Here is a 13,104-nt window from a genome sequence, read left to right as displayed (position 1 = left end):
GGGGGGTCAGGTTGGATGTCGCCGCCGCCGCCGCCGCCGCCGCCGCCGCCGCCGCTGCTGCTGCTGCTCCTCCTGCTCCTCCTGCCCACTGTAACCTGCTACACCAGTCAGACTGCTTTGGTTGTCCAGCCATTCTGCGACCTCTATGTAAGAGCTGTTGGACTTTGTTTGTGTCATTTGCCTCTGGTCACCAGTAAACTAAGAGCTCTGAAACCAATTATTGTGTGACTGATTCTGTTCTCTCTCATGCTTGCACTTCAATCCTGCTGGCCTTCATCCTGATTGTAAGAGTTCACCATCATCCAAACCTTACAGGTTCGTAAAAATATATTAACGAACAGACGAGAAGAAACTCAACCATCAATGTTCACAGACTAAGTCTGAGACCAGGACTTCGGACCAAGACCCCGACAGGAAGAGTTCCTAAGGTCCTGACTGATCCCGTTCTCCTGCTGTTGGACTGATCTGGCTCCAGATTTTCAGTTCTTCATACAGAAACGACAGTTTCACAAACCCCATCAGGTCCAGACACCGGGCTGAACCAGTCCACTTCTCTGTCCATGTCAGATTTATGACTGTCACTTCAAAGAATAATATTATTATAAATAATGATAATTATGATAATAATAATTATAATAATAATAATAACATTGATAACTTTATTTTTTATCTTTACAGAGAATATAAACGTGTTGCTTCAGTCTGTAGAACTTTGCTCTGACACCTTGTTTTTCAAAACTCAGATAAAGTCTGGACCTTCACCTGCTGACTCAGGGTCTCAGTTGTAAGATTCTCAGTCTCAGTTTTTAGAGTATCAGGTCTAGGTTCTCAGGTTCTCAGTTGTCAAGTTCTGGGTTGTCAGTTTTCAGGTCTAGGTTCTTAGTTGTCAGGTTCTAGGTTCTCAGGGTCTCAGTTCTTCGGGTATCAGGTCTAGGTTCTCAGTTCTCAGGTGACAAGGATGTAGCTTTACCTTGTTGTTCTGTTGGACAGACAGACAGGAGGCGGAGTCAGAGACGTGACTTTATTCAATGTGAGGAGTCGTTACAGTCAAACATCTTTAAAACAACAGAAGCAGAACGAGTGGAGCTGATTGGACACGTCAGCTTTGATTGACAGCTCTATAAATGTGTGAAGACACTTTTCTTTTGATACAAAACAAAGTTTGTTTCACCATAGACACACACAAACACGTCTGAACATGACGACATTTATACAAAGATATAAATACAATATTTATAATCTGTATGATACAAAAGAGTTTCCTCAGTGAAACACTCAATCTAATCACTAAACCCACACAGAAGACAGGGGGCGGGGCTCAAGTGCTTGGGGCGGAGCTTGGAGAGTAGTGGGAGGGGCTATGATCAAAAAGACAACTCTGAACAAAGACGACGGACAGTTACAGTAGCCTATCAGGATGCAGGATTCTACAGTGCGAGCATTAAAAGAAAACACAGACAGGTGGGGGCGGGGCTAAAGGAATGAAGGGGTGGGGTCAGGAAGGGGAGAAAGACAATTTTCATTTACTATTTTCTTTTAGTTGATGTCTTCACATCATCATCATCATCATCATCATCATCATCATGAGGTCGATTAAAACGATTAAAGGCCCCAAATTAAAAATTACTGCTGGACTCTGATTGGCCGACAGTAGCAGAGGTAAACGACCTGGAGCAATGTCACAGTGAGGAGAGCCAATCAGGTGAATGACGCTGCGTTCAGGTCCTCATAGTGACATGGACTGATGATAGAGACTGAGCTATGACATCATGAAACCTGCTACATGTGGGTGTGTCTTCAGTGAATGATGTCAGAGTTCAGTAACATGAAGTTGATGAACAATATTTACAAAGTGGAAAATTACGATAACTCTGATGTGACACCACCGCACCATCATCCTCTGATGGAACCTTCCTCGCTCTCTAACAGGAAGTTCACGTCTTACTCACTTCCTGTAGGAAACACATCTCATTCTTGTTCCTTTCTTCCCTCCTCTTTGCTCACTAACTAGTTTCCTACCCTTCTTTCTTGTCTCCTAACTTCCTTCATTCCATCCTTCATTCCTTCCTTGGTCCCTCAGTAGGACTCTTGCTGATGGGTGAACTTCAGTGTGAACTCTGGTCAGACCTGAAAACCAATCACAGCCTGTTTGTTGTATCTGATTCAAACCCTGATGGGAAGTCCTGCTTTGTGTGAAGACACTTCCTGTTTGTCCTCCCTCACTGAACGTCACCTGGAGTCAGGTGTGTGCAGGTGTTTGCTGAGGTATTTATCATCTGACAGGAAGACAACTTCACCTACTCGTCAGCACAGTGGTAACCACGGCAACCAGATGTCAACCATATCTTTTTAGTGTCTCTAAATTTTCTGTAATCTAAGGCCTTTAATGTAGAGGAAGTGATGTCACATCACAGGTGTGACATCACAGACCCCGCCCCCCAGAGTAAACAGCAGAATAATTACAGAGCTGAAAGCACCTGGAAAAAACCTCTGTACAAAAAGTCCTGTTCATTGAAGCTCCTCCTCTGAGGTGATTGGTGGTCTTGGCCAAGGGGGAGGAGAGAGAAGAGGAACCAGGGGAGGGGTCTTACATCGGAGGGACAACAAGGCCGGACATGGCTGCAGAGAGACAGACAAAGACAGAGAGACAAAGAGAAAGAGACAGAAGCTGTAAATGTTTCATCTGTATAATAACAGAACAGTGATTTAAACAGTGATGGTTGAACTGTATCATCATGTTGACAGGAAGTGATGAGGAGGGGGTGACAAGGACAGAGAGAGGACAGTAGGGGGAGAGAGAGAGAGAGAGAGAGAGAGAAAGAGAGAGAGAGTGCGTGTGTGTGTGTGTGTGTGTGTGTGTGTGTGTGTGTGTGTGTGTGTGTGTGTGTGTGTGGTCTCTAGAGACCTGCAGCTCTGACAGTCAGAGAGGAGCTGGTATAAACACTGTGATCCTGAAGCAGCTGCAGATGATCCACTGATACATCATCTGATCTGATCTGACCTGATCTGATCTGGTCACGCACACACAAACACACACACACAGAGCGTGATAGAGAGACATAAACACAGACAGAGAGAGAGGAGGTCCTCACATGCAGAACTTCATAATAAAATACTGAAATTTAAAAACGTAAAATAATTTTAATGACAAAGAAAATAAAACACACATCTGAGGATCCAGTTTAAATTTGATAAACACTAGTGGAGGTTCATATACTGATAACTTATCTATAATCATTAACATAATCATTGATCTAATAAGTTGAATCTAACTTTATTATTCCTAGGGTAAAAAAGTTTAATAAATTTGTATCAGTCAACAGCTGGAGCCTCTACAACTATTAATAACACACACACACACACACACACACACACACACAGCGTGGGTAACCTGAGTACTGTTAGTATTGCATGGAGAGTGACAGGCCAATGCATGTTTTATTCACTACAACCCACAGATACATCCTCTAAACACACACACACGCACTGGCAGTTGGTGTGTGTGATGTCAGTGTTTCTGACAGAGAGGTTTGTTGAATGTTAAATATTCATGTTGCTCTCTGCCTTCACTGAGGCAGAAAGGCCACAGTAAGTGCGTGTGTGTGCGTGTGTGTGTGTGTGTGTGTGTGTGTGTGTGTGTGTGTGTGTGTGTGTGTGTGTGTGTGCTGCAGGAAGCAGAGCTGATAAAAAACAGCAGCAGAAACAAACTGAAGATCATTTACTGTTAAATGGCTCAGAGTTCTGCTGCTTCAATCATCCACTATAATACACTGATATAAAAATCAAAGAAGCAGAAACAAACCTTTTATCAAAGTTCACATTCATGTAATTAGATTTTAATTTTAGTAAATATTCATTAATTATTCATTTATCTTTGGAAGCTTGAACATATGTTGAACATATGTTTGTTTTCAGCTGTAAGACTCTGGATTAATGATAAGGTTTATTGGGATAATTGAAATGAGGATGTTACTGAACGAGGAGAAGAGCTGCTCTGACAATAGCTGGAGGAGGAGGTGAAAGAGGACCTGAGGAGTTATTGGTGTACCTTGCAACCCATTGGAGTTATTGGCGGAGCAGTTTGGTGGAGGAGGAGGTGAAGCTGACGGTCGGACAACGGGAGCAAAGGCGCTCTTCTGTTTGACGGCAGCAGAGAAGGAAAAGACTCCATGAGAGGAGTTACAGTTGGACACTGCCATAGTCGGACTGGAGGGGACAACTGGAACACAGAGAAACCAGTTCAGAAACCAGTCCAGAAACCAGTTCAACCAGTTAAGAAACCAGTTCACAATCCAGTTAACAAACCAGTTCACTAACCAATTCAACCAGTTCACACACCAGTTCAACCATTTCACAAACCAGTTTGCAAACCAGTTCAAAAAGTTAATGTACCAGTTCAGAGACCAGTTTACATTTTAACCTTGTCCAGATTTCTCTAATGAAACATGTCAAGTTGATCAGAATCTGGACCAGGTATGGACCAGGTCTGGACCAGGTCTTGTTCTGAACATGGACCAACATTAGGTTCAGGTTTTAGTTAAACCAGAGGTGAAGAAAGATCAGTACTAGATACAGTTACCACTGAACAGTGAAGTACTTGCAGTAGTATTAGTATTAACTGTAGTATTTACCTTGATACTTACTGCCGTAGGGAGAGTTTGCAGACGACCCATTGAGGAAACCCGGGGATGTTGCCACTCCCAGGTTTGGCATGCCGGTGTTGCCGTAGCCATTCATGCTGTTGCTTACTGTGTTGCCATAGTTACTCTGTTGGGGGGTGGAGCTTGGGACGTATCCCCGCGGCGACACACTGCTGGTGTTACGACTGTAGCCAACTGGAAGAGGACGACAGTGAGGTTGAATAAGACTGCAATGACCTGCTGCTCAGTACTACTCAGGTCTACCTGGGTACAGGTACAAGTGGGGTACAGGTACAGATACAGGTCAACCTGGGTACAGGTAGAACACAATAGTTAGTCATGGAGTTTCACAAGGTTCTGCTCTTGGACCGATACTTTGCAACTTATATATGTTTCCTGCAATATTATCGGGAAGCACTAGATAAGAACCTGAGGTCTTGGCGACTCTGAGGTCTTGGCGACTCTGAGGTCTTGGCGACTCTGAGGTCTTGAGGACTCTAAGGTCTTGAGGACTCTGAGGTCTCAAGGACTCTAAGGTCTTGAGGACTCTGAGGTCTTGGCGACTCTGAGGTCTTGAGGACTCTAAGGTCTTGAGGACTCTGAGGTCTCAAGGACTCTAAGGTCTTGAGGACTCTGAGGTCTTGGCGACTCTGAGGTCTTGAGGACTCTAAGGTCTTGAGGACTCTGAGGTCTCAAGGACTCTAAGGTCTTGAGGACTCTGAGGTCTTGAGGACTCTAATGTCTCGAGGACTCTAATGTCTCAAGGACTCTAAGGCCTTGAAGAATCTAATGTCTTGAGGCCTCTAAGGTCTTGAGGCCTCTAAGGCCTTGAGGAATCTAATGTCTTGAGGAATCTAATGTCTTGAGGCCTCTGAGGTCTTGAGAATTCTGAGGTCCATGTTGACTCTCAGCGCTTTGATAAAATCAGCAGTGAGCAAGAAGAAGAAATAACATGACTGTGTCATGTGATGTTTTTCTAGCTCCGTCTTCCTCAGTCCTGATCACCTGCAGTCCTTCTACCTGAGCTACTTCCTGTGAGTCGTACCTTGCGTTGTCTCTGAGACGTTGACGGCCAGCTGTCCACTGAAGGAGTTAACTCCCATCATGCCATGGGAGGCAGTGTTGCCTAGCGATGGGATTTGGTTGTGGTTTCTGGGAACGCTGTACAGAGCCTCTGCGATGTCAGCCGCCCTCTTCAGGATGATCTCCTACAGAAAAGTCACGTATGTCACATGATGACATGCTCAGACCGTCACACTCTTCTTCTTCTTCTACGATATAAACATCTTCAGGTTAAAGTTCAGGTTCACACACAGTTTGATTAATTTATTGATCAGAAGTGATTAACAATCAAACTTGATGACTGACTGTAGATGAACATGCAGATGTTTCATTAGTGTCAGTGCAGCAGCTGGATCTTTATTGTGAATAACTTTCAGTCAGATACAGGAAGTACCGTACCTGTATTTAAATACAGCAGATTAATGAACCTGGTCTAAGACGTTACACTGTGATGACATCACAAAGACAACACTCACTTGTGCAGGAGACTAACAGCTGATGGTGTATTCAGACGTGTCTGTTATAATGAGTCTGTGGGACAGGAGGGGTTAACACATCCTCATCAGTGACACATACATCACTGACTGAGTTCTGAACACTGTCACGTCACCCTTCATCATCAGGTCACCTGTGTTAAATCTGATTGTTACTGAGCTGACCTGCAGGGGGAGCTCATCACACTGTTTCATGTTGAATCACAAATACATGAAGACAACATGAGACCTTAAACACACACACACACACACACACACACACACACACACACACACACACACACACACACACACACACACTGCTGTTATTGTTACTACAGTTGGATTTACATTCGTTTACAACCTCTCTTCTCTGTTCAAGGTTACTCTTTCATTTCACTAGACCTGTGTGTGTGTGTGTGTGTGTGTGTGTGTGTGTGTGTGTGTGTGTCTGTTTGGGGCGATTAACTGGCGGGTTGAGAAGCGTGTCGGAGAGGGAGTCAGGAGGATGGAGGAATATAAAGCTCCCCTCCTCCATCAGTGTTTCAGGAGGTTCTGACTCATAAACCTGCAGGAGCTTCGTCCTGTTCACTGAGCATCATGGGAAATTTCTCCTTTTTTTTTTTTACAGGAAAATAAAAACACTTTCACATCTCTGCACGTATGAAAAGTCAAAGTTAAAAACTTTGACTAACAGATTTGTTCAGGTTCAGGTTCTGTCCTTGTTCTCGGGGATCCTGGGAAAAGGGCCAGGTGAGACCTATACCAGGTGAGTCCAGGTGGGCAGTGAAGGTTTATCAAGTTTGATGCTCATTAACAAGACGATCTTGGTGATGAGGAACAGTCATTAAACTATATGTGAGCTGCTGATTCACCTTCACTGGACCCACAGACCAGGACCAGGACCAGGAAGAACAGAGCCAGACCAAATCCACCACAGTGTGTGGACAGGTGTGCAGGTGCAAATGTTACCTGGTTGTTATGTGGCATCCCATAGAGCGCCTCCACCAGGTCAGCTGCTCTCTTCAACAGCACCTCCTACAACAGAGAAGAAGAGAGGAGGAGCAACATGAAACACCACAGAAGAAGGAGAAGAGGTCTTCAGATGACAGAAACATGATGTGAGGAAGGTTCAGCCTCTTCCTCATCACTCCACACAGACCTGATGTTTCTGTGTGATTGTGTGTATGTGTGTGTGTGTGTGTGTGTGTGGTAGTTGACCTGATGGAGCTGATAGTATTAAACAGTTTTTATTCTAATCAGAGCTCAGTTACACCTCACAGAGCGCGCACACACACACTCACACACACACACACACACACACACACACACACACACACACACACACACACACACACTGAGCCTCTTTAAAACTGAACCACTTCACTTCAATGAGCAGTGTTAAAATGCTGCCAAACAAACAGCTCTGTGTGTGTGTGTGTGTGTGTGTGTGTGTGTGTGTGTGTGTCTAATCAGGCAGTGACAGAACAATGCTTCATTTAGCCTTTATCTTAATTAAACACACACACTGAGTTAATCTGCTGCTTTTCATTACAAACTTCTTCAGGAGGGTTTCAATTAACCCCGCCCCCTCAATCCTCCTGCTCTCCTCCTCATCCCTCCATCATTCATCCATCTTCCCCTTTTCTTTTCATCTCTCCTCCTACAGTTTTCACTTTTTCATCTTTATATTTCTTTTCTCTCCTTTCTTCATCCTCCTTTTATTTCTTTGTTCCTTTTCTTTTCTATCTGTTGTCTTTTCTATTTCTCTGTATGTCCTCTCCCTTCACACCTCTTTTCTTTCACCTCTTTGCTCTCAGCTCTTTTCTTGCATCTTTTTTCACCTGACAAACATCATTTCTCTGATCACAAATAAATGTTATGAACTGTGATTTACAACCATTGACACACTATCGAGTTATCACTGAGACTGTGTCGGTGTCGCTGTATAACACACACAAACACACAAACACACACACACACACACACACACACACACACACACACACACTGAGAGGGGAAGTCATTTCTGTGAAGTAGCTTTCAGCCTCCGATCGTCTTTAATCTGCTCGTTTATGCAGAGCGACGTTCGAGTGTGTGTGTGATTTATTCACACACACACACACGCGCACACACACACACACACACACACACACACACACACACACACACACAGTGTTTATAGTGACAAATGAAAGCCTTATTATTACAAGTGTTTCACTGTTACCCAGTGAGATGACAAGCACCTCTCTGTGTGTGTGTCTCCCACACACACACATTAACAAGGTTACCACGGCGATACAGCTGGAGGTTGGGATGTCATCACTGAAGAGGAAACCAATTATTCTTTTTAATGCTCACACACACACACACACACACACACACACACACACACACACACTCTAAACCTCAGCAGCAGGAAATGAACCCTAATAGCAGCGACATGAAGAATAATTACAATGAAAAAAGTCTAAATAAATAACAGAATAAGGAGGGGGGAGGAGTCGCTGCAAGGGGCAGGGTTTATTTTTAGATCATTTTAACTAAGACACGTTGACCAACAGCTCCTCCGACTCACAGGTGTGACTCATCAACATGTAGCTGCTCATATACACACTGTGTGTCAGTTGTGTGTGTAGTTCAGGTACCCTTCACTTTCTTATGGACAGAAACAGAAAAAGTAAAACACTTATTTTATAAATCAGATAAGACAAACTGATAATCATGTGTTTGTGTGTGTGTGTGTGTGTGTGTGTGTGTGTGTGTGTGTGTGCGTGCGTGCGCGTGCCAATCTCCTGTCTTGCCACATGACTGCACCCACTGATTACCTGATTTGACTGTTTCAACCTCTCTGTTTGCCAATGGGCTTTACACACACACATACACACACACACACACACACACACACACACACACACACACACACACACACACACACACAGGAGATGATGGAATAAAATGTAAACCAGTGTTTTTGGATGTGTGTGTGTGACAATGATGAATGTTGGGTCAGTTCATTTACATAGCAATGTCCTTCACCTTTCAACCAGGAACCTGGTCTTCATCAGCTGGACCTGATTCAGGACTAGAACAAACAACCTCCACTCAAGGTCCTCTTACTCCAAAAGAGGAAGTGGACTCTGAGTACGGACAGCTGTTCTCCTGTACGAGGGACAACATGTGATTTAATATCATATGTGTCTTCTGCACACTGACAGACCAGCGGATCAGAACCGGAATCCTCCAAGAACTGGATCCGAACAGGGACAGTAGTAGGACTTTATTATCACTGAGCCTGGTTGGACTTTCGGGATCACCTCCAGTTATTAAAGTTTCTGTGGTCGACAGTCACTCTGCTGCAGCCGAGCACAAGGCATCATGGGTAATTGAATAAAACCATTACAGATGAATTATTAAAGACGTGGTGGGATGTGGTTTTCATTATGGAGCTAACAGCATGTCAGCTCACATCAGAGCAGCTGGAGACTGAACACACACTGCACATACACCACCACACACCTACACACAGGTCTACTGAGAGGCTGCTAGCAGCTGTTAGCATCAGAACAACAAGGTACTGTTAGCAGCTGTTAGCATCAGAACAACAAGCCGCTGTTAGTGGCGGTTAGCTTCAGAGCTGCTGTTAGCTGTATTATTGTAAGCTTTCCTATTTCCACTGATTGAGTACTGACTGATGGAGCATCAACGTCTCCATCACCTGGAGCTCAGCTGTGTGACGATAGCAGCAGACACTCACTTGTTCATACGTCTATATGTGTGTTTGGGAACAATACACAGTGTGTGTAATAAAGACAGAGCAGTGTGTGTGTGTTGGGGACTGAGTCTGTTTGTGTACACACACACAGTAGAATCAGCTGATGATTATCAGGACTTGGAGCAGCCAACCAGAACACAGACTGATGGAAACAACACCAACAATAATCACTTATTCTCTGTCTGTGTGTTTGTATAAAACGATTGTTTGTCTCAGTGTGTGTGTGTGTGTGTGTGTGTGTGTGTACCTTGGGCAGTCTCTCTGGGTCTCCGGGGTGACGAGGAATGACCTTCTGTAACCTCTGGAAGCCGTAATCTATGGTGGGCTCATTTAAGGCTGAGGGGGAAGAGGAGGACATCATCACCATCATCTTCATCACCATCATCATCATCATCATCTGACACTGAATCTGTCAGACTTCTCCATCTCATTGTTTTCTCCTCCTCTTCCTCTCTCTCCTCTAACATCATGTACAGTTTAAACTGTGGGGAGGTGATAAATCTGTGTGTGTGTGTGTGTGTGTGTGTGTGTGTGTGTGTGTGTGTGTGTGTAAAGCCCATTGGCAAACAGAAAGGTTGAAGGTATGGAGGTTGAGTGCATGAATCATAATCCTGTCTTGGTTCAGCTGCGTTTAACAAGCTTTAGACTGAGAGACCTATACATCACAAACAGTGTGTGTGTGTGTGTGTGTGTGTGTGTGTGTGTGTGTGTTCAGTCCTTGAAGACTCACAGGCCGGAACAAGCAGCAGTTATAAGAGTGTGTTAGCTCTCCAGATGTCTATGTTATCTACAGCCTGCTCTGTGTGTGTGTGTGTGTGTCATTGTGTATTATCACCAGTGTGTCTGTTAAACCTGCTGTCTGTCTTTCCTTGTTCGTGTCAGTTGTTAAGATTCATTTCAAACCTATAATAATATGATGTGGTGGAGGTAACCCACACCTGTCCATCAGGTAAGCTCTGATTATAACATGTGACCAGCCGTCACTCACTTCCTCTGAAGTCTTTATCTGATTGGTTAACTGTCGATGAAAGCCAACAGACTGTAACAGTCCGATCAATAAGGTCTGACTGTGCATCGCCGTGGTAACTGCTGGGTGTCCCAGCATGCTGTTCAGCTGAGATGCTGTTAATAAAGATCTGATCGGTTAGTATTGATCTGACATGACAGCAGGTATTGATCTCCTTCCTGTTTTCATCATCGTCATCATCAGCAGCTGTCATCAACCACTCAGGTTCTGGTCTCTGGAGCAGTTCTGGATCAGCTGAGGCTCATGGGTATTGTAGTATTCTCACAAATTAAGGAGCATTATTTTTGAACCATTTAACTTTATTGTGAAATATTGCTTTATTTTTAATCTATGCTTTTATCTTGTTGGTATTCATTTCCTCTGTCTTGGTAATCAGCGCAGGTTGATCAGAGGTCTGTACTATGAAGCAGGATTTGAGGTTATCGAGGTAACTTCAGGTTTAAATCAGGGTTTTCAGTCCTACAACAGCGGCTCACTTGTTACTGGGGTAAATCACCATGGTAACTGATGCTCAACTCCTAACCTGCTCCGGCACAGGTTAACTTCACAGCCAAACTGCTAACCAATCAAATCACTGGAAAAACGGAGTCACCATTCCTACAGGATCCTGACAGGGACAAAAGAGTTCACAATAAAGTGATCAATAATAACGATCAGTAGATATAACATATAAATCAGTGGAAAAGTTTTCCTGTTTGAGTCTTTCCATGTGTCTCTCTGGGTTTAAACCAAAGCTTCTGCAGAATTCACAGAATTTATCACTAAATGAAATATTATAACTGTTAGAGCTTCATTTGACCTGAACACAGATTCTTTAATGGAGGATTCCTGCCAGTGATGAAGCTTTTACTCTCCTCTTCATCACTGAGCTCAGAACAACATGAGGAGACTCTGTGACACGACTGGAGAGAAACCTGAACCTCTGATGTCTTTGATTAGAACAATTAGTCTCACTGTTAATTATTTCATCAATAGAATGAACATTTCAACCCTTCCTCTCCTCCTCTTCCTCTCCTCTACTTCCTCTCCTCTTCCTCTCCTCCTCTTCCTCTCCTTTTCTTCCTCTCCTCTTCTTCCTCTCCACCTCTTCCTCTCCCCTTTTCTTCCTCTCTTCTTCCTCTCCTCTCCTCTTCCTCTCCTCTCCTCTCCTTTTCTTCCTCTCCTCTTCCTCTCCTCCTCTTCCTCTCCTCTTCCTCTCCTCTCTGCAGCAGAAAAAGTCTGACATGAACTTTAACTGTTTTATCAGCTTCACATGTTCATAACAGTTATAATAATAAATTTATATAATTCATACTCTTATTTACATTATATCTTTAGTCTGACTTTAACAGAAATTATATTTAGACATGGAAATCATATGATCATGTGATCATATTATTACATTTCACCTTGTTGAATGTCACTATTGGACGTGGTTGTAACTGAACTTCTCTGCAGGTGTCAGCCATTCCTCTTATATATGAAGTCCAGCGACAGATAGAAAACCACAGTTCGAAGGATATCAATAGCACAGCTACAGAGGGGGAAGAGGAAACTACAAGAGGGGATGCAGCTGAGACTGAGGTGAATAGGCCAGTCAGAGAGAGAAATATGGAGCAGAAAACTAGAGTAAAATGGCCGAGGGCAAATGGCAAGAAAGAACGGGAGTCAGTCAATAGAGATTTGTCAGTAATTTTAAGCAGACTAGGAGGAAATGCAAGCGATAGATTAGAGAAGATGGGGGATGTAATTTACTCCTATGGTGCAGAAAGATTTGGGGTGCAAGACAGAAAGAGGGTTGAAAGAGCACAGTTAGTTAAGTCTAGACGGCAAAAGGAAATGGAAAAATTAGTTAAGGAAAGGAGACAATTAAGAAAGCAGTGGAAAAGAGCAACAGAGGAAGAGAGGAGGGGAATTAATGTGTTGCAAGAAGATTTGAGAGGCAGACTAGCAGTACTTAGAAGGGCTGAATATCTTAGGAAAAAGAGAAAGAATAAAGAGTATGTAAGGACAGCGTTTTACAGGGACCCTTTCAAGTTTGTTAAAGGATTGTTTAACCAGGAAAAGGGAGGGCAGCTTAAGGCAACAAAGTTAGAAGTAGAAAAGTATCTAAGAAACACGTATTCAGATTTTGAGCAGAATAGAGTA

The 13,104-nt window shown here is 43.6% G+C and overlaps 1 protein-coding gene across 4 annotated transcripts in view; it reads right to left on the bottom strand.

The window, feature by feature from the left end:
* Positions 1 to 1,007: 1,007 nt before the first annotated feature.
* Positions 1,008 to 13,104, bottom strand: part of LOC111657171 (transcription factor COE3-like) — a 45,782-nt gene continuing 33,685 nt past the window's right edge. For 2 of the 4 annotated variants that reach the window (XM_023409241.2, XM_023409242.2), the window contains exons 11-16: positions 10,198 to 10,286; positions 7,148 to 7,213; positions 5,686 to 5,848; positions 4,632 to 4,835; positions 4,049 to 4,219; positions 1,008 to 2,619 (exon numbers count right to left, since the gene is read on the bottom strand). In XM_023409241.2, coding sequence (XP_023265009.1) covers positions 2,588 to 2,619; positions 4,049 to 4,219; positions 4,632 to 4,835; positions 5,686 to 5,848; positions 7,148 to 7,213; positions 10,198 to 10,286 — 725 coding nt within the window. In that variant the 3' untranslated portion in view covers positions 1,008 to 2,587. The remainder of the gene's footprint in view (positions 2,620 to 4,048; positions 4,220 to 4,631; positions 4,836 to 5,685; positions 5,849 to 7,147; positions 7,214 to 10,197; positions 10,287 to 13,104) is intronic. The other 2 variants (XM_023409243.2, XM_023409244.2) reach the window with 1 other exon arrangement.

The sequence above is a fragment of the Seriola lalandi genome, unplaced genomic scaffold, assembly GCF_002814215.2.
Source record: "Seriola lalandi dorsalis isolate HSWRI2012SDOR001 ecotype SW California unplaced genomic scaffold, Sedor1 jcf7180002054386, whole genome shotgun sequence".
NCBI classification, from domain to species: domain Eukaryota; kingdom Metazoa; phylum Chordata; class Actinopteri; order Carangiformes; family Carangidae; genus Seriola; species Seriola lalandi.
Note: the sequence above shows the minus strand (reverse complement) of the source record. Positions and strands in the feature narration are given on the sequence as shown.